Source organism: Dermochelys coriacea, chromosome 18 (genome assembly GCF_009764565.3).
Source record: "Dermochelys coriacea isolate rDerCor1 chromosome 18, rDerCor1.pri.v4, whole genome shotgun sequence".
In the NCBI taxonomy this organism is placed as follows: Eukaryota; Metazoa; Chordata; order Testudines; family Dermochelyidae; genus Dermochelys; species Dermochelys coriacea.
Genome location: NC_050085.1, coordinates 10781747 through 10809013, shown reverse-complemented (window position 1 = coordinate 10809013; position 27267 = coordinate 10781747). Strand labels below are relative to the sequence as shown.

Genomic DNA, 27267 nt, shown 5'->3' with positions numbered 1-27267 from the left:
GCCCAGTCTTGTACTCCTCACTCAGATGAAACGCTACTGAAGCTAGAAGGAGTTTAACCTGAATAATGAATGTAAGGACCCAGGCTCTAAACAGGTTTCTTACAATGAATTTTCCATATGCCATTTTATCCTCCTGCTTCTTCATGCCATCATTTGTTCCTTCTTCTCTCCTTTGCTTCCTCTCCTTCATCCTGTTTATTTTTAATGCATTTCATTGTTGTTATTGCTAAAATCCTCCCCTTTCCTGAGTATGAAGCAACATTTCAAGAGTCTGTTTTTCTTCCCTGTGTGATAGATAAATTTACATATTTGAAAGGGGCAGCCTTTCTTGAAATAGTAATTGAATGCTAAGAAGGAGGAAAGAGGCCACAGTTCTCATCTGGGCCTACTCAAGCGATAAGGAATTGTAAATATGAAAGTGTAAAAATGAAATATGAGTTAAATATATCTGCTGTATAAATATATACATATATAAATATATCTACTTTTCATAAAAATATGTTTGCCTGCTATGGAAATATAGAGGCCAAGGGTGCTACAGTTTAAACTGTTGTTGCATGTTGGGATTTTATGCGTTTTCCTTTGCTATGGGAACTATTTATTTATACCATGCTATTGTGATATACTGTGCGTATGTTTACAAAAACTAAAAAAATCAATTTCCATTCATCTGCTTATTGTCCCACTTGTAATTTTATCGGGACATTTTAGGACAACAATCCTATTTTTTTTTCTTTTCTACATTCTAATGTCAAAGTTTCTGTCTTGTTTTGTTTTGAAAACGTGTCCTTGTTTAAAATCATCTTGTGTGTATATTTTTGTAATTTCCAGAAAACATTTGATTGGTGGGTTTTTTTTTTGTTTTTTGTTTTAAATTGCCTTCCAGATACTTTGCTGTTGATGGAGAAGTTCAGATTAAGTACCCTGAAATATACCCTGTGACCATATCAAATAACTCTGGCAGATGGCATTTAAAAATCATTACAAAATATTAAATATCACATCTAATTTCCCCATTCTTCAAAATGATAGATTTGCTTTGCTCATGAAATAGAATTTTTATCCCACTTTATTTATTTTTATTAGTTTTAAAGAAAAAACTTATTGGTATTAAGTTCATAATCCTCAGACAAGCAGCCTTTAACGTAGTTTTGCTCAACAGATTATTTCTCTTCCTCCTGCAGGTGCGGTTGAACTGGAAAACCTACCATTAAAGAAAGATGCCTTGAAGGAACTGGAGTTGCCATTTGAAGTAAAAGCAGGTATGTATTTGTGCCTGTGTGTGTGACAGGTGTTCTCTACAGGAATTATTCATTTTGTTAGTTCCTGCTACAAGTATGAAGCATTTCGTACACTGGTGAGTCTTTTTTAAGATCTCTTTTTAGTAACAAGTCATAGCTGGAACTGATCTTAAAATAAGAATTTGCAGCTAAGTGTCAAATTATTGGACAAATTACGTAATCTGAATTTATGGCAAACAAATTCTGTTTTAACATTGCAATAATACACCTTTTTCCTTTACATAGAGTATAACAGTGTACCTATGTAGGATTCTAAAAATGTTTTATCTTGGTGATTCTAGGTTTCATTGGCAAAATAACACTCCAGATACCCTTTTATCGCCCACATGCGGATCCCTGGGTGATATCTATCTCAAAGCTCCACTTAATTGGTGCACCAGAAAAGCAAGAAGAATTTGATGAAGTAAGGGAGAAGTTGCTGGAAAGAGAACACAAGAAAGCGCTTCTTTTAGCGCTGGAAGAAAAATGGAAAGTGAGTAACATAGGACTTATCTTTTAAAATAAAGGAGTTGATTTTGTTTTGCTGTTACGGAAGATTGATCACCTTTAAATCTTCTACCAAATTTGAGTCAATATCCAGGAAACCAAGTTATGATTTGATCTGCAAGTGATAAGGCTGCATGGTCTTTGGCTTCCTCAGGAGGCTGAAGAAACCCAGATCTATTTTATCATCACTTCAGATCACAGTAATTTCACTGTAGCACTGTACTGCTACCTGGCCAATGTTTCCGAGTTGATTAAAGATGCTGGTTAAAGCTCAACCCCGACCATATGAAGTATTGGTGGTGGGCCGGGGACGTCTGCAGAATCTCCCTTGATCATTTAATGTGGTTTACCCTAGGAAGTTTGGTAAGTGTAGCAACTTAGGCGTACATTTAAAAAAAAAATTTTTTTTTTTTTTTTTTTTACTTTGAGCTGTACGTGGTAGCGTATGTTTTCTTCCCCTCCAAGATATTCACACGTTTCCTTTTCTTTTGGACCCAGATTGTTCCAAAATGATCCTAAGTTTGGCTAAGTTACAAATATGCTTTTTGTTTGGAATTTCCCTGGACAGCCACTTTTGGTAGTTGCAACCTGCATTATATATCTACACAACTTCAAGAGCACTTATCTACAAGTATTGATTACTTTCATGCTTTAGGAACTGTGCTGATTGCCTGTCATTCCACAAATGTGCTTTGAGATATGACTACTAATATGCAAAATCTTAAATATAGGACCAATCTACTGGAGGAACTGACTGCTGTCCAGTTTCCAGGTTCCAGTTCCTGGCAGTTGCGATTGGCACATTCTCAGTTCTCAAGGGGATGGGAGGCAGGCCCTGCTCCACTGAGAGCCTGAAACTGTGGAATGCTCTCTTTCTAGATGTAGGAAAGAGTAAATGTGTAGCTCAAACATTTGTTTCTAGTTTTATTTGGTAGGAAGATGATGTGGGTGTTATGAAATCACACTCTGATTATTGCTGGCCCATGTTGTAATTTTGAGCGTGGGGAGTATTTTCTATAGCACTCTTGAAAATTCCACCTTTAATGCGTGTTTATTTTCATACGTAATGTTAGGAACTCAGGGGTCTTTGATCATAATACGTTAATTATTGTGAATTACTAAGAGTTCCATTAACCCATGCTTATGTTGATCTGAACCATAACCACAGATGCTATTGTTTTTAAGAACACGTACTATGTCGGTGATGGATGCTGTCATTACAAGTGCTTTGGAACATACTATGGGCTGCTGAATATAAATATTAAAAAAAAAAAAAAATCTAAACTATAATCCAGTCTGGAGCAAGATACACATGTACAGCAGTAGAAAACTCAGGAGACTAAAGGAAGACAATATGTTACTAAAAGAGGTTTTTAATAAAACAAAATAAAGGAAAGAACTTGCTGGGGATTATTTGCTTTACATTTCTGCTAAAATCCTATCTTCCTAATAGTTGGCAAGTGGTCTGTGTAGGTGGATATTTCAGAATATCAAAATAGGGGTTAAACACCTCCCCCCAGCCACTTTAACCCCAAAATAATAGTAAATCATATAAACAGTAGCTAGCTATAAATATTTTCTAATACATTTCTTGCTAACCATATTTTAGCTCAATATTACTACTGATAGTATGATATTAAGTACAGTAAGACAGTTTCTAACCTTATACTCATAAATAATAGACAACTTGTAATTGTACTGGTAAAGGAACGCATCTGTTACCTATCTTCATCCTTGTGTGATGTGTAAATTATATTATAATTTTGTCGTAATACACATGTTCTATAACATTAACAAATTACCTCATATTGAATAGATTTTTGACTTGCAATACTTCTCTTCCATTTTCCAAGAGATTATTGTGTAGTTCATGCCCCAAATTGTGGTTTTAAAAAAATATTACCAAAGCTAATAGTAATAGTTTGAAAATGTCCTGAAAATGGACTGTTTCAATTAAAATAGTCCTTTTGTTTAGAAGTAAACATTCCCTACCAGGGTTTGCAATGCAAACATACTGCTAATGGAACAGAACCAGAACGTGAAGCTAATTAGCTTACTTTGTGTGCTTCACTTAACATAGCCATTGCAAATAAATAGCATCAATGGTAAAAAAGTAAAGTGGCATTAAAAAATTCTTTCTTTGTTATAATCTAAACTTTTGATAACACAAGTAAGTCATTGTTTGTTAAATAGGAGTTTTAACATGACAGTCCCTTTCTAATATAGTGTCAGACTAGCAATCTCCTACACTATTTAGATTTTTTTTCCTCTGGCTTTGTAAACATTAAAATTTATTTTCCAGACCTTATATTTAAAGAAAATACATTTTCTTTTTAATAAAATAGCTGTTTGTTCTCTCTCTCTCTCTTTCTTTCAGAAAGAACGACAGCAGAAAGGAGAATCTTACTGGTATTCAGTTACTGCATCTGCAGTCACAAGAATTGTAGAGAACATTGAAGTAAGTCTAATGGGGACCCACAATCTTTCATTCTATTTACTAAAGAATACTTGGTTTGTATATAATGTGCTTCTTTTTTATTTTCAGGAGACTCAATTTGTGTAAAACGGAGGTGAATACTTAGTAGAAAGAGACCCCTTTCAGAGCTAGAATCTTTTTTCCTCTGAACCAAGCCAGAACTGGCAAAGTGAGGGGTTTACGGGGAGGAAGGAATCTCACTCTCCCAATCCTTGGAGAAGTGTCATTCTTTCTTGCTTTGTAGGGTTCGATGGATAATAGATTGATATAAAAGCTGTCTAGCTTTATGGTTCTCCTTACAATCATAATGGAGTGTCTTCCAATTTATTAATACTTCCAATTTTAAAAGTTACAATGTATTACACACAGGTTTATGTACAATGTTTTGAGTGTGATAAGTTTGGTGAGGTAATATTTTGTACTGCACCAAATTCTGTGTTTTGTTCTTCACATCTGCTTGGGAAGTAGATGTCGCTGTTAAGTTTGACTGACTTCTTAATATTGTGAAGTTTCCTTTTTAAATGGCAAAATTAATTATCTTCCAGTGTTGCTTGCAATGTTGTTGCTGTGTGAGTCCTAGGATGTGAGAGTAGCATTAAAGTATATAAAGAAGAAAATGTAAATACCGTTCTGAGATTCTGGTACTTTGACCTTTGCTTACTTCTGCTTATTTCTGGTGCATGAAGCTTGATGCTGCCTGAAAGACTGTTTAACATATACAAATGTATATGCAGTCTTCATCTAGCAATATTGGATAGACACTCAGCAAAAACCATTTCTCCTTAGTTGCAAGCTCACTCAAAATTCTAGAGCCTGGGCTCTTTTACTTTTCTCTTTTAAAGCCATAATAAAACTAATGATATTTTCACATTTATTTTTTCTTAGCTATGTTTGTTACTTAAAATTTATAAGGAGATCTGCATTATTAAAAAAATTGTGTCTAAAGAAACCAAAAAAATAAGCAACCCTCCCTGTAATATCTTCTAAAATCTGTTTATGCTAGCTGCCATGTAATGACTTTGTTCTCTTACTTCACCTATATATAGAGGATATAACTCTGTATTGAGGGATCGTTTCCATGTACTGATGCTTATCTCATAACAGAAAACTGAGATAAGTCAGTTGTAAAAGGCTGTCATTAACAGTAACTGGAAATAACCGGGGCCTTCCAGAGATGATATAGCATGTAGTGATGACACAAATCAGATATTCTGGACGTAAGATCTTGGGCCGAGTATGACGTACAGTAAAGCATGAAACAGCAAAATTCAATTGGTTCCATGACCATTATGAGATTTTTGCCAGAAGTAAAATTAATTCAGATCACCACTTCGTGTTCTGCTAATGCAGCACTAGTTTTTATTCTAGTCTGCGTTGATTATTCGATTGTATTTGAGCAACACGAGTTTCTGTATGACTACAGCAACTGTGGCCTGCAAGCAAGGGTAGTAGTAAAACAGCAGAGAAAAACAGCCTGTTTTATGAAAATGGCAAATGACGTAGCTGGTGTTTTTAACATCTGGGGAGATGGGTAGACCAGAGAGAACAGAGGAAGAAATATGGAATGGAGCCTGTGGGAGTGCAGTCAGGAAATGGTAGGAGGGTCCCATCACAGAATAACCATTTAAATAAATCTTGTTTGTTTCTTGGAGATGTAAGTATTGAAACAGCTTGAATATAATTTATCAACATTGCAGTACACTAAATCTGATTCAAGCATAACACAATCTTTTTGCTCCCTATCACGTTTTTCTCTCTCCTCAGTTAAAAATTCAAGATGTCCATTTGCGGTTTGAGGATGGCATCACAAATCCTTCACAGCCATTTGCCTTTGGAGTGTGCATCAAAAATGTATCAATGCAAAATGCTGTAAATGAGCCTGTGAGTATAGGTCAAAGTTAACACTGCATGAAGAAATGATCCGCGCTAAGATGTGATGTCACTTTTGTATGAGAATGATATAATTTTTTCCTGTTTTTAAAATGCAATACGATGATTGCTATTAAATAATTACTGCAAATATTGTTTTATAATATAACAGTCTCATCCTTAAGAATTATTGTAGATACCGTGATAAAGTCAAAAACAGCTGCATGTTACACACTGAATATTTTAATGGTGATCACAATTCAGTCAGATTTTAAAATAATTTGTCACATTTTGTTTGATGCATTGTGACCTGAGTTAAAATTTTTCACTTAAGGTAGAGAAGTTGATGCGGAAAAAGCAGTTGGATGTTGCTGACTTCAGTATTTATTGGGATACTTGTTGTACTTTATTGGGAGACCTGCCTCTTGGTGAGCTACAGGTATGAGATGAACATTTGGAAGGAATAATGTTTACTTGCATGTGAAGGGGGAAATCAAGACTTTCACGTTCTTCCACTGGTTTGTAATATAATGTGAAATTTTGTAGTGCATTTAGGTCTAGGAATATTTGGAGCAACTGAAGCTATGTGGATTCATGATGTCATGGAAAGATTATTACGGGACCAAGTAAAAACTGAAGTATGAATGTTGCCTATTTAAATTATCCTCTTTAAAAGTCCTCCTTAAAACATGGTGCTTCCATGAGACCTGCCAGTGGTGGTACTAATATAGACTGTAAAATAGTAATTCAGCCTATAAATATTAAACAAAAATAACCTAAGTAATAAACAAGAAACAAGCAAAATTAAATTACTCGGATGATATGGTCTCAACATGATTATCTTCTCCTAAGAGCAGTGTTCCACTCTTTGTATTTACTGGTCTCTTTGCTCCACCTCTTCATTTGTAATGATGTCGTCTTGGTCTAATTTAGGCCTCAGTGTAGCTATTGGATCTTATATCTGTGTCGAGTTGCACTGAATTCAATGGGAGTCCATTCAGGATTCAAGAGTGTACTTGAGTGGATCTTACTGCTTTAGATTGTGTGTGCCAAAGGACAGAGGCTGGGTTTTTCTTTTCAGTTACTATGCAAAATATGGTTTTGTGGCTAAAAATTGGACCAGCATTTCCCTCAACTTCTGTATGATCTTTGGTAAATCATTTCATCTTTTTATTCCCCAGTGTATTTATCGATGCAATGGAAATATTTTCTTACCTCCATAGGAGTGTTGTTAGACTAAATTCATTCATTTTTTATAAAGTGCTTTGAGAACCTCTGAAGACGCTATAGAAATGTGAAATACCTTGCACAGCTATGGCACTGTATACATAGTTTCCCCAAATATTTGAACAAGATTACCTTCTTGATAACAATTTCATGAGGAGAAAATCTGGTTAAAGGAGATGGAATTCCAGCAGTGTAATACACCTAGTAGAATCCTTATTAGCAGATTGTCATTTAAATAAATTGTGTATGTGTGTTATATGCAGTGACAGATTGAATTTGCTTGTAACTCACAGGAAGCAATGGACAAAAGTATGGAGAGCCGTGATCATAATTACATCATGGAGCCTGTATGTACTTCAGCTCTCCTCAAGAGAAACTGTTCTAAGGAGCCTTTAAGATCACGACATACACCACGGCTTGAGTGTGATATCCGGCTTGAGACAATACCATTAAAACTTTCACAGGTAAAATGATTTCTCAGTGAATCACTTCTCCAGATCATGCTTTAGATATTGTTTATTTTCAGTTGACCCACAGAACATAAAATTGAGATTTAATCATTGTGCAGTAATTTAACAGAATACATTAACACTGCCTAATTTATTTATATGCTGGTTTTTATTAAAAGATGCAGTATCAACAAATCATGGGGTTCTTAAAGGAACTGGATCGAAAAGAGCGACAGCTAAAGTTCAGGAAATGGAAACCAAAGGTTACGATAGCTGACAAGTAGGTGTTTTATACTATTGATATTTTTATATAATGATGTAAAATGCCCTTTTATGTAGTCTTATGTTTATTTTACACTTATCTGAACAACATTGTTTAGTCTAAAGTTAGGGCAAAAATCACAAAGGTGGTAGCTAGTGATTATGTGGTGCACAAATTTAGAAATAAATTGAAATTATAGTTCTAATATTCTGTGCTCTACCAGCTGAATTATCACTGTATATTTAATTTGGATTTATACCTAAAATAAAACTTGCACTGATCCAAAGCTCTTAAGTGCCTGTGTCACAAGTTATAAGAATGAAGTGATGAAACAATGAAAATAGCATAGGAGTTTTGTCCCCCTCCCATTTGGAATGAGTTGGCTTTTTTTTTTTGGTTGAGGAGGTGGGGAATCCCACACGCTCAGTTCACAGATCTGTGTTAAGGATAAAAGTCATAGGAGCTGATGAAATGAAGGTAGCGCTTCTTACTGCAATAGTAGGACATGCTGGGTTGATGTGCCATTGAGGCTGTGGTGCCCATTTATTTCCTGGCTAGCGACCCTCTATTTTTCTCACTCAGCCTTTCTTCTGGATTGAGAATCAAACTAACTGGAAATGTATTCATTTGATGTGTTTTAGCTGCCGAGAATGGTGGATCTTTGCTTTGAACGCTAATCTTTCAGAAATCAGAGAGCAGAGGCAACATTCTTCCTGGGACTTTGCATTACACCGGGCCCAAGATGCAGTGTCTTACACAGATATGTATTACAATCAGTTAAAAGGCATCCCGCTGTCTGTGGCGGAACAGGTATTGAAATTTGCAAGTACTGTACAGTATAGATATGTGACCCTAGCATCTTCTTAAAATGAAACTAAATGCATCTTGCTTATGTTCTTGTTTTAAAATTTACCTCAAATTTAACTGTAGAGTTATTTTAAATTTGCTAAACAATATGTTGTGTGGCAGCAAATTGTTTTTAGGACGTACAGAATCTCTTTGTAGCTTAAAAGATAATCTTTCCTGGAGCCGTTACTTGTTTCTTGCAATTATCAGTGGTGCTTTTACACTAATTATTCATGCTCATCTTTTCATAGATGAAGAAGGAAAGTTCTGCCTGAAGTCTTTCAAAATGCAAAACTAGATAGTGTCCCAAGCCTTCCATACTGGGAGGTGGGAAGCATAGGAAAAGTAAATGTTTATGTTTAAGGTAATTCTTTCAAGATTTGGTTTTCGAATGGGAAGACAGAATTGCTATTCAGTTTTCCTGCAATTTGCAGTGGTGTTTAGCTATTTAGAATTTTTAAGACAAAGTTATGGTGCTCATGACAAGGGGTTCAATCCTTTAGACCTTTTGTTCTCGTGTATTCCCTACTTGCATTAGTAAAGAGGGATTATTCATATGAACAAGGAATGTAGAAATGGGCTTTGGAAATTTTTACAAACCCTATTACTGAGGGAACTGGTAGTGATCCCTATATTTAGGCTTCCTAACACTTCCTTTTGTATAAGATTCCTGTGAACATTTTTTTTACTGTCTAATACATACACGGTTTGTGACAGGCCTCTGAAATTCATCAGGGAAGAAACCCTGGGGCTAGAGACATGCCTTTTGTTTGTTCCATGAAATTTCATTCAGGTTTGGCTGAGCTATAAACTTTTTGGAAAATTGCCATTTGATTTGCAGCATGTCAAAGTAACTGAACACAAACATTTTTAAAGAGCCAGGTCCATGCTGCTGCCATAACAGCAGCAGCATATATTGTATTGGGAACACACTGGAGCTTCCAGAGCTGTTGCGCTGACAGGAGCAGAGGGAGAGAGCTGACCTTGACTCCCCTTTGACCACCACCTGGCACAGGGCCCCAATGGTCCATCTTCCCCCATGAGGCACTGATTCCCCTAGCTTCTGGGAGATGGAGGCAGACTTGGGTTGTGCTCTCTCCCATCCACCTGATTGGACCCAGCCTGTTGCCCCAGTAGTTCATCTCCACTCCATTCCCTCCTTCTCCCTTCCCGTCATCCCCAGGATTATATCCTCCTATAGCCAGCTAATGTAGTTAATCCTTAGCTCAAGCTTTGCTGCAGGTTCAGGGCTGAAACCTTGCTGATGATGCATGATAGGTGGATTGTTAGCTCTACAAAGCAATGTTTTGGGTTTTGTTTTTTTTTAAATTTCTTAAGAAAACTACACACCTAGAAAATTTCATACAAAAAACTGTTAAAGGAACGTTATTGAGATTGCAAAATAAAGCTTAAAAGTTAAGGAATGTCAGCTATATGGTTGCCAACTGATGCAGCCTTCATTTTGGTTCTTTATGCCTATGCAGTTTGATACTATCTTTAATTCCATTATAACATTTTTTCCATAGATCACTACCTCATTCAGTGCACAGAGAGGGCTTGATTTTGTAACCTAAATAACTTTTTAATGTAGTTTTTTTTAAATGTCTTTCACTAATTTTGTAAATCTTTACTTAGTATGATATCAAATTGTTTTCTTTGAAATTGGATTTGAGCATCTCTATACCCCATCACAAAGTTTGGAAACAATACTTAATAGGCAAGCCTTTTTCTGGCACTGAAAACCATCTTTGGTTTTATATATATATATATATATAAATTTTTTTTTTGCTATTAGTAAGATCCCTCAAGCATCCAAGAAACAGCTCTTTAGGGTTGCAAGTCCCTTTGTGCAACACTCCCCACCATCTCTCTCTCTCACACACACACACACACACACACACACACACACACACACACACACACACACACACACACACACACACACACACACACACACACACGGTGTTGTAGACAATCCAAGTCCTCGCTTATCATGCAAGAGTTGGAACAGGACTACCAAGTACACTGTCTCTGATGCCTCGAAGAATTAATTCCCTTCACAGAAAGTAGTTTCATAGCTTTCCTTGTCCATTTTCTGGTAATTGAATTCCAGTTTTGGCTCTTATGTGCCTGCAGCATAGATGCATATTTGCACTCAGTTTAATTGTGTATCAAATGAACAAATTGCTGTTGATTCCCGTTAAATGTCTGTGTTCCAGTATCTTTTGCAGAGATTTTCAAATTCATCTATGGGATTTAGGAGCACATGTTCCAATGAAAATCTGTGAATTTGTGCTGGTAAATCCCTTAGATGCTTGAAAGAATCTCCCTCTGAGTGTATTTTTTGAAGAGTATAAAGCTTTAATTGCCTGTGAACCAGCACAGATGTACCTTTTTGCCACTGCAGGAAGAAATGTATCGTATTGAAGAAGAGCAGACATTTGAGGAGATGAAGATTTTACGTGAGATTGTTTATGACAAATTCCATGACGTAGCTGAGGTGAGTGACTTTCTGCACACTGGATAATATTGAGAATCTAAAGGTGTACAGTATTACAAGAAATTGTATTTTCCTCATTGTAAAAGGTATTGTAGCATGTTCAGTATATTCATGCTGAGCAGTGTGATGCCAGTGCTAAAACCACAATCATGCTCAGATTCTTCAGTTGCGATATGCCGAGTGCTGCTATTAGGGTGCTTGAGCTCCATACTAGCAACTCCTCTTCCTCTTTAATATTAAAAGAGAGAACTAAGACTGAAACCTGTAATGGAATTTTCCTGGAATAAATAGTGCAGAGTTGGTCCTTTCTTATAAATGTACAAACATTGACCTTTTAAGGCTCATTTCATAAGATGTAATGGGGACTACTGATTGTAATCCTGAGTGAGAGTTCTATTAAAAGTAAATGCTTATTGATTGAGCTATGGTTAGAGTGCATGACAAATGATTCTGGCAACAGTTAGGTTAATAGAGTAACTAAGAAAAATTAAGAAACTGGTCGGGATAAGTCCAGAAATGTTAACTCATACATATGTCTGTAAATATGCAGTAGCTAACTGTGGTAATAAATTTACAATGTATAAAACAAGATTCTGATTATAGTCCGTTTAGACAACACAGCAATATATTTGACAAGTGAAAACAGTATTGTATGGTACTTATGCTTAAGAATATTCAGTAAATAAATAGTAGATGGAATCATAATAAGAAATAATACATTCTGGATTTTTAAGACAAAGGTTCTTTTCTTTTATTTATTCTAATGTGTGTGTTTGATTTTGTTTATTTGGAACAGAGTCTTAAAGAGCCTTTGTCCGAGTCCCTTGGAGTTTCTCCTACTGTAGACCCTGAACGCAGCAGTAGCAGAGGGATGCTGCAGTATCTTCAGTCTTGGTTTCCTGGGTGGGGGGGCTGGTATGGATACGCTCAGCAAACATACGAAGGTGAACCTTTTGAGGGACTGCTACCAGAAACACAAGAAGAGTGGAATCCAGAAGACATACTGGGTATGGTAATATTTTTATCTCAAAATTATCACCTTAGGGAATGTGCATACTGGAAAGAAAAAAAATGAGTTTCAGAGCCTGAGTCAACTAACTTGGGCTTGCGCTAAGGGGCTAAAAATATTAGTGTAAATTGCTTGGGTTGGATCCTGGACTCTAAAACCCAGTGAGGGGCATGGGTCTCAGAGGCTGGGATCCAACCCGAATGGGAACATCTGTATTTCTATTTTTAGCCCTGTAGTGCAAGCCCCACAAGCCAAAGTCAGTTGACACAGGCTCTGAGGCTTGCTACCATCGGGCTTTTTTTTTTTTCCCCCTTTCACTGTAGCTGTACCCTCAGTTAATACTTGTTAAAGATGAACAGAAATGATTTTTAAAATTTGTATCATTAAAACGAGAGATGTAGACTTAAATTTCTAAATAAATATTTCTCCTTTATAATATTTAAAAAATATCTTTCTTAATCACTGACTAAAACTAAATGAAAACTTCTGTGGGTTTTTTCTGTTAGTTGATTGCTAATTTCTAAAGCAGCATAAAGATTGCAGCTGCCTGTACTGTTTTAGTTGTTTGTAGTGATAACTATAGCAGGAGAAGTACAGACTTCTGAGCTCTGGTTGAACAGGTAATAAGCTGTTGTCTACTTGTTCATTCCTCCCATCCCCACCCCCGTAGATGGGCTATCTTTGTCCTTCATCGAAAATTAAGTCTCAGGTTTTTACTCACTAGCTGTCTTGTAGCTTGTTTGTTAAACTCACCTTGTTCTCCTTTTTAAATTAGTTGCCGATGAATTTTTTGATCCAGCTGCTGATGCCTCCAGTATGAACACATTTACAAAGAGAGATCATGTGTTTGCTAAATTAAATCTCCAGTTGCACGGTGGCACTGTTACCTTGTTGCATAAGGAGAAGAGGACTCCCTGTACAAATGAAAGTGCTTTCATGCAGCTGGAATTTTCAGGTAACATATTTCAAATTTTGGTAGTTGTCATACCTAAAATAAGACAAGAGCTTTCCCTGCTTTATAAACAATACTGTATAGCCACTCATGAGTGAGTTAATGTCATGGAACAGTACTGAAATCATTCAAGTTCAGGTCTCACTTCCCTTGGTAAGCCATGTTTCATTAGTATATACCTTGACCGTTTTAATTATTTTAGGATTGAAGTAGGTAATTGAGATTGTGAATACGAAAGTAGTTTATTGAACTTTCATTTAAGTTTTATGTATAGAGTGGTAATCTTCTTACTTTTTACTTTCAGATATTTGAACAGTTTCACAGTAATATCATTCTGTAAATTGAATTTTTTTCTGGTATTTAGTCCTTAGTTCAGATAATACATTTGTAGAAATAAAAGTGCAACAATTCTGTTAATAATCTATCCCAAAATGCATTTTTCAACATTTTGATACAAATATTTGCAGACACTTCTAACCACATTACTTGCGCAAAAAAAAAAAAATCCTGTTATAGTGCAAGAACTTTAATTCTTCAATTTGAGGAAACCTTAGCAATGAGAAACTGATGGTTTAAAAGGCTGTCAGTGAAGCATAACTGACCAGTCTTTGCTCTTGTCTTGTTCTTAGCTTGCTTATGAATATGTAGGATGACACATGTATCTGTCATCCATAAATACATTTATTGTCATTTGTTCTCTCTAGAATTCAATACGGCAACTTATGTCTTTATTTTCCAGGTGTAAAGATCTTAGCAGAATCCCTTCCCCGCAAAAATTCTTCCCTTCTCACAGTTCAACTGGGTGGCCTTTTTCTGCGAGATTTAGCAACAGAAGGAACCATATTTCCTGTTCTTGTCTTCCCTAATCCTGTACGTAAAATAATGCAATTACATCTTGATATAGTACTGTTGCCATTTCAGGCTTGATATTTAAATTAAAAAAAAGGCAAAACATGAGTATAAAAATACTGATGTTAATGTTATTATGTATCTTAGTATGAAGCATTTGCTTCATAAGCACAGAAGAAAACCTATAAACTAGAAAATGTCTGAATGAACTTTGGCTCTTTTTCTCTGCAAGGATCCTCCATAAAGCTCTTCCTATTTTTAAATCTTTGGGACTGTTGTTCTGGATATTACTATACAGAGCCAGTTGTTGGACTGAATTTACTTTTGGAATAATAAGTGCTGCTGCTTAATTAGCTAGAGAGTTGTTTGTTTTTTGCTTTATTTACCAACTCTCCTCTTTTCCCCTCCCCAAAATACCCTTGGTTCCCATGGAGGACTTCCTTCAATTGCATTTAGTTCAAGACTACAAACGTATGATCCAGGAACTTTTTTTTCTAGTATTGTCACTGAAGAATTTAAGTGTTTTTCTACCAGAGGGGGATGAAAGATTTGATTTTGCTTTAGCCTTGAAGACTTGAAGTCTATTAACTATAACGTTCTGACATTTGTAGAAATGTGATTTCCACTTGCAATTTTTATTCAGACATCAGCTTGTTGACTAAGAAAGATAGCTTTTCCTCCTTATATGTTCACATGCAAATTGTTTTCCTTTCTTTCATTATTGGTTATATGAAGAAAAAATACATGGCATAATGACGTTATAATAATTATTATAAATCTCATTGCATTCTAAAATTAGCAACAAATAAGGAAAAACACAACTTAAATTTGGGTATGTACACTAAATGGCTTATTTTTATATTCAGTTTGATGGTCTTCAATTTTTTTTTTAATTTTTTTTTTCTAATTAGCAAAAAGAGGTTGGCTGCGTCTCCTCCTTTGGTCTCCAAACTTCATCTTCAGAAATGACTAGTAGGAGCACTGGTAATATTTTCATTATTATGCCTGATCTGAGCATGCAACCAGATTATGCATTTGAAAACTGTAATAGTGAAATACTTAGGTTAAAAAATTTCAAATGTTGGTGCCTAATGTAAGGCTCCTAAATCGATATTTAGGCTCTGAACTTGCATAGAGAAACTTGCAGGATATCTCCCATGCTGATGTCAATGGGGCTTTGCATGGGCTCAGAGATCCACCTTTGCAAAGCAAATTTGCAAGATTGGGTTGTTGTGCACCTAAACAAATGGCCTGATCTTGATAAATTGAACTCAGTAGGAACTGCAGATACTCATCTTTGAAAATGAGATTCCTGCTTGAGTTAGGAACCTAACTTTAGGCACCCAGTTCTGAAAATTTTAGTTATTTTAATTATAGACAAATACTAATTGCCATATTTGGGGTCGGGAAGGGATTTCCCCCCTATGTCAGATTGGCAGAGACCTTGGGGGGTTTTTGCCTTTCTCTGCAGCATAGGGCGAGGGTCACCTGCTGGCTTCAACTAGAGTGGATTGTCTGTAACTTGAAGTCTTTATGATTTGAGGACTTCACTAACTCAGCCAGAGGTTAGGGGTATATTACAGGAGTGGGTGGGTGAGGTTCTGGGGCCAGCGGTATGCAGGAGGTCAGAAAATATGATCATGATGGTCTCTTTTGGCCTTAAAATCTATGAATGTTAATTTTTAAATTGAGCTGCTTTTGATGCATATCCATTAAATTTTAAAAAATTTAAATACTGTAGTATGAATGATCATCAGATATTAACCACCCCCATGCAAACGAAAAATTGATTTTTATACCCTCCATACTCCTACTTTAGACAGAATTGCTTTTATATTCTTTTGTTATCTTGATTCAGATGCAGACCCCGATGGACCAGTATTTGAGATGCTGTATGAGAGAAACCCAGCCCATAGCAATTTTGAGAGACGCCTGGAAGTCAGTACCAGACCTCTAAATATTATTTACAATCCACAAGCCATTAAGAAAGTAGCCGATTTCTTCTACAAGGGAAGGGTTCATACCTCAGGTTAACATTTTTGTTTGATATTTTTTTTCATGTCTTATTTATTTTCTCAAATTTGATTGATTTCTCATGTTTACTCCGGTAAAGCGGCAATAAAAGTTTCCATTGTAAATTCAAATCAAGAAGTAGTGCAGGGCTTCTCTTGATTTCTGAACTAGAAAAGGCATGCCTTCAGGATATCTCCCTACACTTCCACCTTTAATTAACTACTCTTGTAGATGCCACATTATCACAATCTGTCCTTCTCTCAAGTCTGTTGTTGCCACTCTTGGATTTGTCAGAGGGAGTGTCTTTCTTTTTACAGTTGCTGTGTCTCTTCCATAAGGATAGAGCTTCACTGAACTAATCCTTGCTTGACCTGGGGGCTTAAGACCTGAGCTTGAACTTTCATATCAGCTGCCATTAGAACTTAGTATGTTTGCTTCTGAGGACAGAAAGGGTGAGAATAAGGAACAATAAATGATTCTTTTTGAATCCTTAGTATTTGAATACTATAGTTTGATAGCAGCAAGATATGGCACAGACCTAGTACAGAAATAGTTTTCCTTCCTTTTTACAAGATCAGAATGTTCCTCAAGGGACATGGATATAATTAGGAAGGATTTTGGCTGCCTCATAGCCCTTTCTTAAATTCCCTTGAGTATATTTAGTCAGATTTTGTTCAGGAAATTAAAATGAAAGGTGTGACTCACCATAATGTTCACACAAGGATTTAAGAAATCCTTTGTTTGCTTAAAAGCTCTGATTTTTCCAAATAATCATTTATAATACAGTTAGTGTTTAGGGCTGTTATTGGGAATGATCACTCCAGCTATAGATGCAAGTTTTGGCTGTCTGTAGTTATGGACTTTCCTGGAAAAAATAACATAGTTTACATTTTTATAAATCACAGTAAATAAATTCTCACTACTTCTTTCTGATTCAGCAATATGTGAACAAAATTATACATAGTCAGATTTGTATATTTCATGCAGGTTTTGGATATCAGTCTGAGCTAGAGGTGAGAGTGGCTGAAGCGGCTAGAAGACAGTACAACAAACTAAAAATGCAGACAAAAGCTGAAATCAGGCAAACGATTGATCGTTTACTAGTGGGAGATTTCATTGTAAGTTTTTTCTCAGAAATGTTTCCTTGCCTTTTTATATTAGTTCTGAAACATGGAAGGGATCCACAAAGTTCCCCAAATTTCAAGTACCCATTGAAATCAATAGGAACTGTTGGGTGTTGAGCTTTTTTGAAAAATTCTCTCCAAGTATGTAGTGATCATCTTTCAACTGGTCTTGGAAACTACTTTGCCCTTCCTAAAAATTGAAGGGTAATTGTATTAGTAATGTACATGTCATAAGTAGCTATTATAACAAGAGAAAAAATTAAAGGATCTTTTCTCTGAGAAGGAAATATTTGGGCTCTGATACTTTTTCATAAAACGTTGTCAAATGCATGTTATCCTTCTACAGGTACCTTAGTATCAGTGGAGAATTTATAATTTGGATAGGATTGACTCTTGCATTTGTTTTGTGAATGGGAAGAAAATATTTTTATTTTGTTTTCAGGAAAATAGCAAACGTTGGACAGTGTGCCTCGATATTTCTGCCCCTCAGGTGATCTTTCCTGATGACTTCAAATTTGTGGATCCAGTGTTAGTAGTATTGGATCTGGGGAGAATATTACTTACCAATTCTCAAGGTATGGCCTGGAAATAAACTGTATCTGTTCATATGTATATGGTAGAAACTTTTTTTGTTTGTTTGTTTTGTTCCCCCCCCCCCCACTCTAGCATTCTTCTATTTGCCTGGGCACACATACAGTTTTACTAGTATTAACACCATATTTATTGTGGGAGGATGGGTGGGGGTAAACTTTAGTCCAGGGCTGGCCTTACTTCTACAGGACCAGTATGAAATCTGAAGTCTGCCTATGGCCATTCACATCTGTAATCTGTGTGTCTGGCACATTTTGAGCAGACTGGGGATTCTTGTCTCAGAGAATCAGAAAGGCTTAGAATCTGAGACAGCTGTTCCAGAGAAAGCATGTTTTGAAAATGGTCTCCAAAATGTGAAGCCCTGTAAGGCTGTACTCTTGGCATTTGCCAAGGGCTGGCTGGTGAGAGTTTAAAAAAAAAAAATAAAAAATTCCTTTCAAACTATCCACTAAATAAAACAATTACTTTTGTAACTAAGCCAAGCCACAGTGTCAATAGTAATGTACAAAAACTGAAAAGGAAACTCAAACACAATAAAAAAAATTAAGCTTTTAGATAAAACCAAATCTGCTTAAAATGCAGTATAGCTAAGTAACAGTTGTTATTACATTGGATTTCTGTATTTAGTACTCATTTTTGAAGATATCTAACCTTAAAAGAAACCTTTAATGTCTCCTCAGTGGAAAATAGTATGAAGCTGATAAATTCTACAGTCCGGGGTAAAATCCTGATGCCAATGGGAGTTTTGCCAGGATTTCACCCTCAAGGACCTTAGACATACTATTCTACCTCTTTCTAGCATATTAACAAACCATTTTCTGCAAGGTCTTCACAGCTTTTTTTAGTAACTGCTACATTATGGTTTGAACTGGGCAAACTCTGAGTAAACTATTTTCACAACATCCATTTGGGTTCTCTAGTAAGGTTTAAAGAGAAATCAGATTCTTTTGAGTGGCATGATTTTTCTCTCCTCTCATGTTGCGTTTAAACCACACAGAAATAAAGGTGGAAATTGCAAGATTAGCCTTTTATGGATTCTCTTCTATGGACAGTAAAGTTGATTAGACACAGAAGGGTTGACCCCATTGAAGTCAATTTAGTCCTGAATTAGCTGACTTCAGTGGCCCTTGAATCAGGGCCAATGTGTCGTCAAATGCATCACATCGACATAGGAAAAAATATTTTCCTCTAATCTCCCTTCAGTAATAGTAATAATGTAATTGTAATACATCATAATATATATTAATAATAGATTAACAAAAATTCACAAGTGTAATTTTTAAAATGGATTTTTTTTAAATGTTACATCTGTCACTTTTTTGCACCACTTGCAAGAAATATAGTGGTTACTTTTCTTTTTGCTTTCTTACTGTTATCAAATCTAGTGATAAGAGATCAGGTACTACATGAGTATTGCACTTGACAATTTCTTGACCTTTTGTTTAAAATTAAAACATACAACAAGATCAATATTTTAGAAGTATCCAAAGGAAAAGAATGTATGATTTTGATGTCTCCCTCCTTTTTAATCTACAGATGAGTCTAAAAAGAAGAGTGCAGGTGGTTTGTCATCAGAGGTCAATGAACTGAGTGATGATGAATATAAAACACCTCTTGCAACTCCTCCCAATACCCCACCTTCTGAGGCTACCGCAAGTAGTGGCATCAAAACATCTGAATTGACTGGAGTAGAAATCAGTGAAGAGCAACTACAGGCGCACTTAATGAGTAAAAAAATGTATGAGAGATACACGTTGTCATTTATGGATCTTCAGATCATGGTTGGACGAGTGAAAGATAACTGGAAACATGTTCAGGATAGTGATGTGGGTCCAACTCATGTGGTAGAAAAATTCAATGTTCATTTGCAGTTGGAGCGCAGATTGATATACACATCTGATCCAAAATACCCAGGAGCTGTCCTATCTGGGAATTTACCAGACCTGAAAATACATATCAATGAGGATAAAATATCAGCTTTGAAGAGTTGTTTTGCAAGGCTGAGTACATCTGAAACTAAGTCCCCAGATGCTTTACACATAGGGAAAGAGAAGATTTTCACAGAAGTAGACCAGCGTGGAAGTTTGCATGATTCTGTAATGAATTTAACACAGAGTGTTATGATGGTAGAACAACATACTAGGGAGGTTCTTGTAGAGTCTCAACTTCTTTTAGCTGAATTTAAAGTTAACTGTATGCAGCTAGGTGTTGAAAGCAATGGGCGATATATCTCTGTACTCAAGGTTTTTGGCACCAATGCCCATTTTGTGAAGAGGCCTTATGATGCAGAAGTATCACTAACAGTTCATGGCTTATTACTGGTTGACACTATGCAAACATACGGCTCTGATTTTGATCTTTTGATGGCTTCTCACAAGAACCTTAGTTTTGATGTACCAACAGGAAGTCTTCGAGATAGTAGGGCACAGTCTCCTATTTATGGACCAAATGAAGCCTGTCCAATTGATGTGGCCAGTTTGACAGAGAAATGTGCAGCAGCCTCAAATGTTTCATTTGGTAATTATGCAAAAGATCAAGAATCTTTGATTAAACTGGAATATCAATTTGTGAGTGCAGAATGCCCATCAATGAATTTGGACAGCACACTTCAAGTGATATCAGTGCAGGTGAACAACTTGGATATCATTCTTAACCCAGAGACAATTGTTGAGTTGATTGGGTTTCTCCAGAAATCCTTCCCAAAGAAAAAAGAAGATTCTAGCCCTCAACCTTTAATGACTGACTTGGAAAGAAATTTCAGGGAGCAGGAAACCTTTCAGTCTACCCATGCACGAAATATAGAAGTAGCAGTGGACATTCACTGGCTAAATATACTCCTTCTTAGGACAGTTGGAATGACAAATGGAGAAAAATATGGCAGAAAAATTGCAACAGCGAGCATTGGTGGCACCAAAGTTAATGTTTCCATGTGTAGCAAGTTGGATGTAAATGGCTCTCTTGGCTGCTTGCACCTTATGGATCTGACACAAGATAACGTTAAGAACCAGTATGTTGTCAGCATAGGGAATACAGTAAGGTATGAAAATCTCATCAATGATATTGGCTACTTTGAATCTGTATTTGTCAGGCTCGAGGAAAGTAGCCTCCCAGATGCTTTGAGCTTCAATTTTGTAGAGCAGTCAAAAGAAGAATGCTCCCTGAATCTCAAAATGGCTTCTTTACATTACAACCACTCGGCTAAATTTCTGAAAGAACTAACTTTATCCATGGATGAATTGGAAGAGAATTTCCGCAGCATGCTGAAGACAGCAGCAACAAAAGTTACCTCTGTCCTGGCAACTAAAACTGCTGAATATAGTGAAATGGTTTCTCTGTTTGATACAACACCACGATCAAGAGACCCTTTCAATTTAGAAGATAATGAAGAAGATGGGTTTGGACGATCGTCTCTCAAAACTGATACCATTAAGCTTATCTTAAATGTAAATGTTGAGTCACCAATTGTATCAATACCTCGGAAGCCAGGTAGCCCTGAACTGCTTGTAGGACATCTAGGACAAATATCTATTCAGAATTTTGTGCCAGGAGAAGATGAGTCTAGAAGTGACAGACTGCAAGTTGAAATTAAAGATATTAAAATGTATTCTTTAAATAGCAACCAGTTTATGGTCAGGAAGGAGTCTGCCAGTGAGATGACTCAGGGGTTACACCCTCCTTCAGGTACTTCCAGTGTTACTATCCAGGAGGAATCCAACTTTACTCGTCATGATTTTTTTGAGTCATTACATAAAGGTTATGGTAAGTAACATGAAAAACTCTGGTTTCTTTCTTTTAACTAGCAAGTAGTATTACAACCTGAGTGTATTTAAATAAATATCTGTTTAAAAAGAGGCTTTTCATAAAACGTGCTCCTGGGGGAATTTAATTACAATGTGGGCAAATTCACATTTTTTTGTATCCAGATTTTGCACTCCTGATCTGAAAACTGAACAGTTGCCTCCATGCACAGCTTTGCTAAAATGTAATCAGAACTACAATTTAAAAAAAATAATTTTTTTTTAGAACAACCGAAAGATTCAGAATTAGATCAGCAAAAGCAGAATTATGTTGTCTTTTCTGGGCTGTGCTTATTCAGTTCCATATGAAAAGAGAGCCAGTTTCAGTCTCCAGGTAACTATATATTCCATGGTGATGTAATTTTTGCCTTTATTTTAATTTGACACTTACATTTCAGTATGATGTGATTAGTATTTCATACTGTAGATGTTGGGGATAAAAATGTATGTATGTCTTTTAATAACAGCTTTCCACATTCTGAACAACACCACTATCCAGTTTAAATTGGAAAAGATCCCAATAGACAGAGATTTAGATGTGACGTTCCCTTTGAATAATGAAGACTTTGGAATATCAAGCATTATGAGAATCGAGGGGAAATTTGTCAACCCTCTTCAGGTATATAATTTAATATTTGCCAGCATTAATATAGATGTTTTACTCCACAGTTGAATATAGCAATTTTTTTTATTAAAAATCCTTTTTTGATGATACAGAAGAACAATGTCAGGAACTGGGTTTCTTAGGGAATTGGAAAATGGAATACAGAATTCTACCTCTATATTGCCAGTTCGAATCTAACCCAGGGCAACGTTGGCCAGAAGTTAGTATCATAAGGCATTTTGGTAGTCTGCTTGAAATGAGTTGATGGTCTTTCATTCCTAGTCATCCTCTGTCGGCAGCACCAAGAACCCCCACTACCATTGTCCTAATTGGCATGCTTGTTAGGAATCTCAACAAAGATCAAGGATTCAATAATGTAACAGGGTTCACATCCTGCCCCTCTTCCTGGAGCCCACCTGCTGCCCCCAATAAGGCTCAGAGAGGCTTCAGGGTTGTGCAACACCTGTATCTTTATTTACTTAAAGTTATCCCACCACCAGTCTCTGTCTATAGACAAGCTTTACAGGGTTAGTTACCTCCTTTACAGGCAGAGTCAGCCTTGAGCTAGGAGGCCTCCAGTTCCCTCCCTCCCTGACTGACTTCTCCCTAGCTGCCCCCTTGCCTGCTGGTTCCCTCCCAGCCTTTATAGCCCTTGGCTTGTGAGGCCAGCAGGTGTTTCCAATCCTCAGGCCGGCATCATCCCCTGATTGGAGCTGACTGGGCAGGGGCTAATTAGGTGCTTTTGCACCAGCACAATGCTACAAATAACAGTAGAAAGTTGGCTTTCCTCTCATTCCAGAAGTGTTTCCTCTAGGTCAAGTTGTTTCAGATGGTGTTGGAAAGCTTATACTGTCTCTGCCCATGCTGTACTTGTTCTGTGGATAAATAGAAGAATTAACGCTTCAGAGCTGTCATTCTGGTAACTTTCACCAGCATTAATTTAAAAAAAATCCAATTCCTGCAAAAACTATGGCATGAAGTGGCATTTAGAAGATGAAATTGTTTCTGTAACTGAACACAAAGTTATCACTGATCCAAAAAATTGTATTTTTCTCCTTGGGATTGAATCCCCTGATTTTTAGTTTAGTGTTTCCAACACAAGCTTTGTGCTACTGGAGATGTTGAAATCTTGAATTTGTGGAACAGTTAAATTTTTGTACCAGCTTCTGTGCTGTAGGCAGGATCTCTCTAGTCAGGCCTATGCTGGCTTCAGTCTGAAATGGAATGTAGTGTATTTCAAACATTCACCATGAATTGAGCCCGTGTTGTTTTTTAAAAGACTAATCCTCTACCTGTGACATTGATTAGTTGTTGTGGAAATTATGATGGCGTGACACGGCAGATTATGACTTCATGTGAAGAAGCAGCTGTAGAACAGATGAAATGTTAAGAATTTAAATGCCTTTTTCATGTGAATGTTAAAAATAGAGTAACAACGGTGGAGGTGGTGAATGGAGAGAAGTAGATACACCTAAGCAGTATTGATTCTGAGTAGAATGTTTTTCAAGATTTGCTACATGATGTTTTCAGAACTTTAATGCAAGTTAATTGTTGGGGCCTAACGTACTTGAAACAATGATATTTTAACAGTAAGAAAATATTGAGATGTTTTTACATACTTGCTGAGCTTGGAAAATATTAATAGATACTAAAGTTATGACTGTTTTGTTTTTAAATGCAGGTGGTGTTAGCAAAACACGTATATGAACAAGTTTTGCAAACCCTTGACAATTTAATTTACAATGAAGATTTGAATAAATTTGCATCCAGTTCTACATCTTCAACTTGTCCTAGTTCTCCTTCAGTATCGCTTCGCAGTGTAGGCTCTGAGTTCTCGAATGAACGGAAGGAGAATGGATTGTTCAGCCATTCCAGCTTTTCTGCTGTTCCAAACAAGTCAATGCCTATTAGGGAAACAAAATCTTTTACCCAGATTCAAGCAAACTTTCATATTTCAGAACTCCAGGTTCAGTTATGTGGAGATCTTACACTTGGAGCACAAGGTCTGGTCAGCGTAAAGTTTCAGGATTTTGATGTTGAATTCTCCAAGGATCATCCACATACTTTATCCATTCAGATTACCTTGCGTTCTCTGCTGATGGAAGACCTATTGGAAAAAAGTCCAGATTCTATGCACAAGAACCTCATGGTGTCCCGTGGAGCACCCAAACCATCCAGTTTAGCGCATAAGGAATATCTTTCCCAATCTTGCCCTTCGGTATCCAATGTGGAATATCCAGACATGCCACGTTCCCTCCCTTCCCACATGGAAGAAGCACCAAATGTCTTTCAGTTGTACCAAAGACCAACTTGTGCCTCCCGTAAAACACACAAAGAAGATGCTGACTCTGAATATCCTTTGACCCCCCCACCATCTCCAACATTAAACAAGTCCAAGGTGCCTTCTGGAAAAAATAAGTTTGATGATTCATTGGTTCATATCAATATATTCCTAGTGGACAAGAAACATTCTGAATTTTCTTCTCGCTATAACAAAATTAACCGTAGTGTGGATGTTGATTTCAACTGTCTAGACGTTTTAATAACTTTGCAAACCTGGGTGGTGATATTGGATTTTTTTGGGATTGGATCCACTGCTGATAACCATGCTATGAAGCTGCAGCCTGAGGATATTCTGCAGATGGTGAAGTCAGAAGCAAGTATCTTATCAACTTCTGAAGTTCAGGATCCTGTAAACACCAAGCTGAACCTTAAGGTACTAGAAATAGAGATGAGGTTGGCCATGTGTGTTTCGATAACACATTGCTTTATGCAAATTTTAGTCGTGTTTTAATTCAAGTTATATTTACAGTGGTGGTCATTCATATGTATCCTACACACAAAATATATAAAACCTATATGGTAACTCCCAATTATACAAAAGTCTTTGGAAGAAAATACAAAATCTTTGCAAAATAGGGGATTAATAATAATGAATTTGCATTTTTTGTGAATTGGGGTAAGGGAACAGATTTGACTTTTAGAGAAAAGAGTTTTGGATAGCCAGTGTTTTGGAATCCTGGAGTTTGCCTGCTCTTAATCAGAGTAAGAGACTGTCAGCTCACGAAAGCTTATGTTCAAATAAATTTGTTAGTCTCTAAGGTGCCACAAGTCCTCCTTTTCTTTTTACTCTGTAGTAGGAGAGTAGTCAGAGCCTCAAGCCCATTCTCACCTTTTGCAAGCCTTATGGGACACACCAGGAAGGCTTCCTACTCCCTGCCAACCTTATCTGGGTGACTGGACCCCCAATAACTCATCACACCCAGCCATCTCAGATAGCTGCTTATGCTTGGCAGAATCGGATGGACTCCTAAATAGGGTCATCCTCCCGTTTTCATGGATGAACAAGCCTCATAAGGCTTCTGGGGAGAGGTTGGCTTTGTTGGGTCCCCAAAGAGCACTCTGAGCATCCTGATGGAACCATGATCCTCTTGAGGCTTGTATATTCCACGCAAGTGGGCAGGTTTGAGGGCCCCTGCCAAGCCTCGGGAGGCTTGCCGGGTTGGGGATTAAGAAGGCCCCAATGAATCTCCTGAAACTTTGTGAAGGATGATTGTTTGGGAGACCTCTGAAGAACCCTCCTAAGGAAGATTGGGGGGGTTAAGCAATGGTCCTCAAGGCTCAGTGGAGCCCACAATCCTAGAGCTAATGTGGGAGGTTGATTGAAAATCTTAAGATCCCTAAGGTGCAGCGGGTGCTCAACTAGCTCCCTAAGACTCGCACTCAGTGGGAGTCGAGAGGCCCCCAATGATTCTTATAAGACTAATCAGGTAATTGTTGCACCCATCTAGGTCCCAAAGACCCCAGTCAAAATTGGAGCTTCATTATGCTAGACACTGTATAGACACACAAGAATACAGTTCTTTCTCCAAGGGTCTTGCAGTCTAATTGTGACAAGGCAAAAACGTTAAGAGGGAAAGGGAAGGAGGACCAAGGTAATCATATGTCCTTGTAGTTACAAAGGATAACTGAGTGTACCACTTGAGGGGTTCCAAATAATTTGAATGTTTTGTTTTTTTTTTAATGTAAATAAATGTCTACTAACAAGGATGACACCCACCTCCTGATCTACCCATTGTTAGTGGATTGATTTCATTTAGGAGTCACAGTAAAAGTGTGTCTTGAAAAGGCATATGGAGGAGGATAGGGTAGTGGACTTAGAGATTAGTTCAGTTGGACGTTACACGTATAATGGGTACTTGGAGGAAAGTGTAAAGGCAGCTGTGGGAGAAATGGAAAAATGGGTAGTTAATACTTGTTCGAAGGCTGGACAATGCAGTAAAAGACTAGCAGTTATGGAAGGATGGGCAGAGTTGTGAAGGACCTTGAGAGTAAGGACAAAAACCTTAAACTTTATACAATGGAGAAATGAGTGACAATGAGGAATTCCAAGAGGGGGCTCAGATGATCAGAAAGACAGGCAAGGAAGATAGTCTTGTTGCGTGGAGGTTGTGAAGGGGATGATATGGGTGTTAAAGGCAAAAGTTCTCACTCTTAAAATTGAGGTTTTGTTTTCAATAACAGAGAGAAAGAGAGCCTTTACCTTCCACTTCTTTAGATCAGTTCAGAGTTGGTTCCAGTTATGTGATCATATTACATACTACTAATCTGTTTGTTTTTGCTTGACCAGGTTCATTCCCTATCCTTAGTGTTGAATCAGACGACCAGTGAGCTAGCTAAAGCTAATGTGTCAAAACTTGTCACGTATCTGGAAATGATTGGTGAGTATAGGTGGTGGTGAACATTTTAAAAATGCATACAATTTAGAAGGAGAGGAATCACTGCGTTGGAATAGGTTTCAGAGTAGCAGCTGTGTTAGTCTGTATTCGCAAAAAGAAAAGGAGTACTTGTGGCACCTTAGAGACTAACAAATATATTTGAGCATACGCTTTCAAAGTGAGCTGTAGCTCAC

General features: G+C 37.0%; 1 protein-coding gene across 1 annotated transcript in view; it reads left to right on the top strand.

Moving 5' to 3' along the window:
- The window catches only part of VPS13D (vacuolar protein sorting 13 homolog D), a 195712-nt gene that overhangs the window by 6882 nt on the left and 161563 nt on the right, over nucleotides 1–27267 (top strand). Inside the window, 20 exon segments of the mRNA XM_038377201.2 lie at nucleotides 1185–1262; nucleotides 1583–1773; nucleotides 4165–4245; nucleotides 6028–6144; nucleotides 6467–6571; nucleotides 7653–7823; nucleotides 7988–8088; nucleotides 8712–8880; nucleotides 11324–11416; nucleotides 12213–12423; nucleotides 13201–13380; nucleotides 14117–14247; nucleotides 15138–15210; nucleotides 16085–16255; nucleotides 17227–17357; nucleotides 17806–17938; nucleotides 19491–21713; nucleotides 22219–22370; nucleotides 24037–25071; nucleotides 26986–27076. Coding sequence (XP_038233129.1) covers nucleotides 1185–1262; nucleotides 1583–1773; nucleotides 4165–4245; nucleotides 6028–6144; nucleotides 6467–6571; nucleotides 7653–7823; nucleotides 7988–8088; nucleotides 8712–8880; nucleotides 11324–11416; nucleotides 12213–12423; nucleotides 13201–13380; nucleotides 14117–14247; nucleotides 15138–15210; nucleotides 16085–16255; nucleotides 17227–17357; nucleotides 17806–17938; nucleotides 19491–21713; nucleotides 22219–22370; nucleotides 24037–25071; nucleotides 26986–27076 — 5637 coding nt within the window.